The sequence below is a fragment of the Halyomorpha halys genome, unplaced genomic scaffold (assembly GCF_000696795.3).
Source record: "Halyomorpha halys isolate HHAL.00 unplaced genomic scaffold, Hhal_1.1 Scaffold157.1, whole genome shotgun sequence".
In the NCBI taxonomy this organism is placed as follows: Eukaryota; Metazoa; Arthropoda; class Insecta; order Hemiptera; family Pentatomidae; genus Halyomorpha; species Halyomorpha halys.
Genome location: NW_027114029.1, coordinates 601,915 through 606,391, shown reverse-complemented (window position 1 = coordinate 606,391; position 4,477 = coordinate 601,915). Strand labels below are relative to the sequence as shown.

The 4,477-nt window shown below is 28.6% G+C and overlaps 1 protein-coding gene across 1 annotated transcript in view; it reads left to right on the top strand.

The window, feature by feature from the left end:
• Positions 1 to 1,164: 1,164 nt before the first annotated feature.
• The window catches only part of Atg16 (Autophagy-related 16), a 556,547-nt gene continuing 553,234 nt past the window's right edge, over positions 1,165 to 4,477 (top strand). Inside the window, exons 1-4 of the mRNA XM_067051278.1 lie at positions 1,165 to 1,296; positions 1,618 to 1,876; positions 1,955 to 2,117; positions 2,469 to 2,557. Coding sequence (XP_066907379.1) covers positions 1,194 to 1,296; positions 1,618 to 1,876; positions 1,955 to 2,117; positions 2,469 to 2,557 — 614 coding nt within the window. The 5' untranslated portion in view covers positions 1,165 to 1,193. The remainder of the gene's footprint in view (positions 1,297 to 1,617; positions 1,877 to 1,954; positions 2,118 to 2,468; positions 2,558 to 4,477) is intronic.

Sequence of the window (4,477 nt, the reverse complement as noted above, 5' to 3'; positions counted from 1 at the left end):
AATACCTTTATATTTATAAAATGTTGTTACCATTAATTATATAAAATAATAAGGGATGATATTGTATAATATGATAGTAAATAAACTACATTAAGAAACTAAGTATTTATTGACAACGATGTTATTAAAATAATTGAAATGATTCAGATAAATGGTTGCCATAAAATATCGATTATTACATTATTACCTAATTTACATCTGAATGAGTGCTGAGTTGGTTGATTTGGGTGGTGACGTGAGTGTCATCTTGTTCATAACGGGTGGCGTCTAGGTCTCATAGCCGTTCTCAGGACTTCGTCTAGCCATTAAGTTCCATTTCTGAAGAGCCCTTCTCAGGACCTCTTCTCTCGCCCGTCATCTTCTTTCTCTGTCACTGTTCACAATGCCCTTTTTTCCAGGTCTAGTTGTCCTGCCCCTTTTCTCCCACCTCCTCTTAGAGGCGTTACCTTTTCTTGAATTTAATTCCTCATTGGCCATAGGTGACAGAACGCCCCCTAGGCCCGGGAGAGGATTGGAAAGTTTGACATGTCTAGGAAAGGTTTGTACCTGCTTAATTTTCTAATCCTTCGGCAAAAACTGTGGTAAATGTGTTAAAAGTTCTGTCTCGAGACCTTCGTGGCAAAATAAACACAGGTATCCCTTTGAAGTACCCCTTGAAAGGTTTTCCCATCACGGCCAGGTATAGAAACATATGTGGCTAAATTATTTAACTACATTTACTATATTGTTGTTGTCGGAATGTTAAAACCTCGATACATAGCACAAGAAAAAAAAATTCCTAAAGATTTTTTGAACAATTTAAGAAATCAGCCTAAAAATGATTCCAAAAACTGAAATTCATGACAAATTTTAAATACCATGTTTTACGACCGAATGTCTCAATTCTTAAAACCCAATTGCAGAACAATCAAGTGTAATCTCTTGAGAATCTTGATTTTATTTTGGAATCAATAATTGTATTGCCTTTAGTTAGTTTCCTTTGAATTTTTTCGACCAACTACTCAGTATATTTTTAGGAAGTAAAATATAATTTCGGATTACAATATACAGGCAGCTTACTCTTTATTTTTCCGGAAGTATAATTGCCTTACATTACAAAATAGATTTCTTTAATCGATTATATTTTATCAAAATATCGTACTGGTTAGCAATCGATTATTAAAGCATGTCTAGTGAGGTTGTATTTAAGGAGCATGGAGGGAGGTTCAACTATAAGTTGGAGAGAAAATATTTTAAATCAAATTCAAAATCGTAACAAGGAACAGCTCTTTAAATTTCAGGATCTCATTACTTCACGTACGTTACTTATTGGTTGTAAATCAGTTCATACAAGCTTTTATTCAATTACTCAAGGACGTTATAACCTTACCTAGAACTGTCAACATATTGGTTTTTGTATATTTCAAGTTTTATCTGAGTAAATTCATTGTGTCAATTCACCAGGTCCTGTCACTTTATCTAATTATAATAGTACTCAAACAAAAAAAGTCAGTTGGTGGTAATTATCAACCTCTTTTCATAGTTGAATTTATTGTGAAACCTGATTCACCCATCCTTTCCTTTTTTTTTATCTAACTCAATTAATCTAAATACTAACAACTTAATTTGGTTGTTTAGATAACCGTCTGTTTGACAATTTCAATGCCTTGCGACATGAAAATCTTCAGCTCTCCATTCAGAATGAGAAACTACGGTCTGAAGGAGCTGTTGTCCACCATGGAAATGGGAATGTATCAATACTTGAAAGCAAATTATTGGCACAACAGGAAGAGCTGACAGAGCTTCATCGGAAAAGGGGAGAAAACGCCCAAATGCTGATAGATTTAAATAAAAAATTACAGGAAAGAGAAAAGCAATTACAAGTTGTTGAGGAGAGGTTTGTCTCATTTTGATAACGGTATTTATGTTTGTGGCTATATTATCAGCTAATATTTTCTGTAAAAAATATTTTCAGTTTAGCCGAACGAACTGCCATGAATGACAGTTTAAAAAGAGATATACAGAGGTACAAAGTAACTATAAAAGAATTAGAAAATATTAATCTGCATCTAAGGGATGAGCATCAAGCACTTCAACTAGCTTTTTATCACTTAGAAGAAAAAATACGTAAATTACAGGTATGTGGTTAATTTTTGGTTTTTCTATAATAATTATTATAAGTATATATGTTTTATTTGGTTCCAAAGAGTTTCTCCATGAAGTTACATAACATCTATCAAGTATAATTTTCATGGATAATTTTTGTTTTCATTTATTGTCTGTCGCTTAAAAAATATGATTTCTATATTTTAATTTTAAAATTAAATTTGAAGTATTTTATAAATTATTTGATTTCCACTAGTATAGAATATACTTCTAATCCCAATACTGGCAATACCCACATAAATTTGAATTAGTCCCTTTAATTCTATTTTTAATAAATAATTTTATTTAGATCCTCTATTTTCCAATGTTATTTTATTTTCCAGGAAGAAAATTCAAAACTTGTTGATCAGATAATGAAATATAAATCTAAAACTGCAGAAAAAATGAATGAAGAAAATGAAAATTTCTTAAGGTATGTATAAATAATTCTATATTCCATAGACTAGAAATATTCTAGTGTCATATATGTTTAAAAATAGAATTCTGCTAATAGTACCGCTTCCTAAATATAATATTCTCAGTATAATTCTATGAGGACAAACTGTTTTTCCAGTTAAGTTTTGGTGCATAAATAATTTTTTAGCTAAATCTTTATGGTTCATTTTTATCAACCTTGTGTTATTAGATTATTAATTGATTTATAATAATTCATAGAAATTGTTAAACATTTGTTTTATTGTTCTATTCTATTAGATATACTTTTATGTTTATACATTTTAGCCATTTTAATCATAAAATCATTCATTTAATTTTTTTAATCCCAGTTTTTAATTATTTATTTATTTTTTTAATGTCTTTAAGATTCTTAATTTCTTAACTTTTCATTCATCCCTAAAAAGAATTTCATTCATCCCTAGCTCCAGGTAATATAGAGTTTTATTTTATTTAAACAGAATTTTGACACATACCACATACCTGTTATCAACAATTCTTAATTGTAAATCATTAATAATTAGAAAGTTTTTATTTTTAAAGTAATTCAGGCTGTATGCCAAGTGTCAGGTCCGTATTTCATTTGCCTATCAATTCTATTGGCAGTCAAATGGTTTTTGATGGTTTTGTTTTGTTTTTGTGTTCTCACTACTCAAAAATATTATTCGAGAATAAAACTAGAGTCTTGGATTGTTCTTAAAGAATTATTTTTTTCTTTTGAGTCAGGTATATTGTTTACATGGTCATCACCAGTATTATATTTTCATTCATGATTTGTTCATTACTGACATATTCTCAAACATACCCATATTAACTTATTAATAAAGATACTAATGCCAAACCATGTTCTCTCTAGAATATTTTATACTTCAAGGTTTTCACTCGTAATAAATTGAGAATGAAATTTTCATTCGTACTTATTCAGCCTAGTTTTTGGATGCTTGAGAGCATATTTAGTATAACATGATTGATGTCTTTAATGCTAGATTGATGAACACAGATGCATTATTTTACTGAAAGCTATCATTTTGACAGTTTCATTTGAATACATGTTTTTGACTATAATCCTATTTAATTTTCATATAATATATTTCAGAAAACATGATTATGAATTTTAATAGGAATTTATATCTATATTTAAGGTTCAAAATTTGGTGTCTAACTAAACTAAAGTCGTAACTTTTGTATTACGATTATGATTTGATTGATTTAAATGTTTCTCATATTCAAATTGATATTTAATTATTGTTACAGAGTTATTAGTTGCCAATAAACATTCAATAATTAGCTACAAGATTCTGTCTTAAGAATTGGTGTGGTACTTAACTCATTTAATTTTTCTTAGTAAACTTTTCTTTGTAATGTAAAATGTATTCATGTTTTGGCATCATTTTTAGCCATTGAGGAAGAATGGACAGGTTTATTTCCAAGGCCATCGACTTTAAAATTATACAGGTGCCACACCATTCTAACGAAGTATTAATAGTTTAATTTTTAATATCATTGGCCTGAAATTAGATCAAGTAATATTTGAAAATAAAAAATTAATTTTTGCCTATTTTATGGTATTGTTACCTACGACATTTCTTCATTGATTCTGAAATAATTAATTTTTAGTTTATACGTTATATTTTTTAAGAATTAATTTCTACTCTACCTGACACTGTATTAATTTATTTTTTATTGTAAAGTCTTTCATTCTGTAAACAGCAGGACTCTAGTTAGTTCATTATTTTAAGATAAAGGTAGAAAATATTTCAGTCAGCAATGCACAATTTTTTTTTTGTGAAATTCGGAGTTTGAAATTAAATTTTAACTAAGGCTTAGTTAATATGAGGATCTTTATTACAATTTTTTTTTTCTCCCAGAAAGAAAGTTCTTACAAAGTTAAAAAGTTATA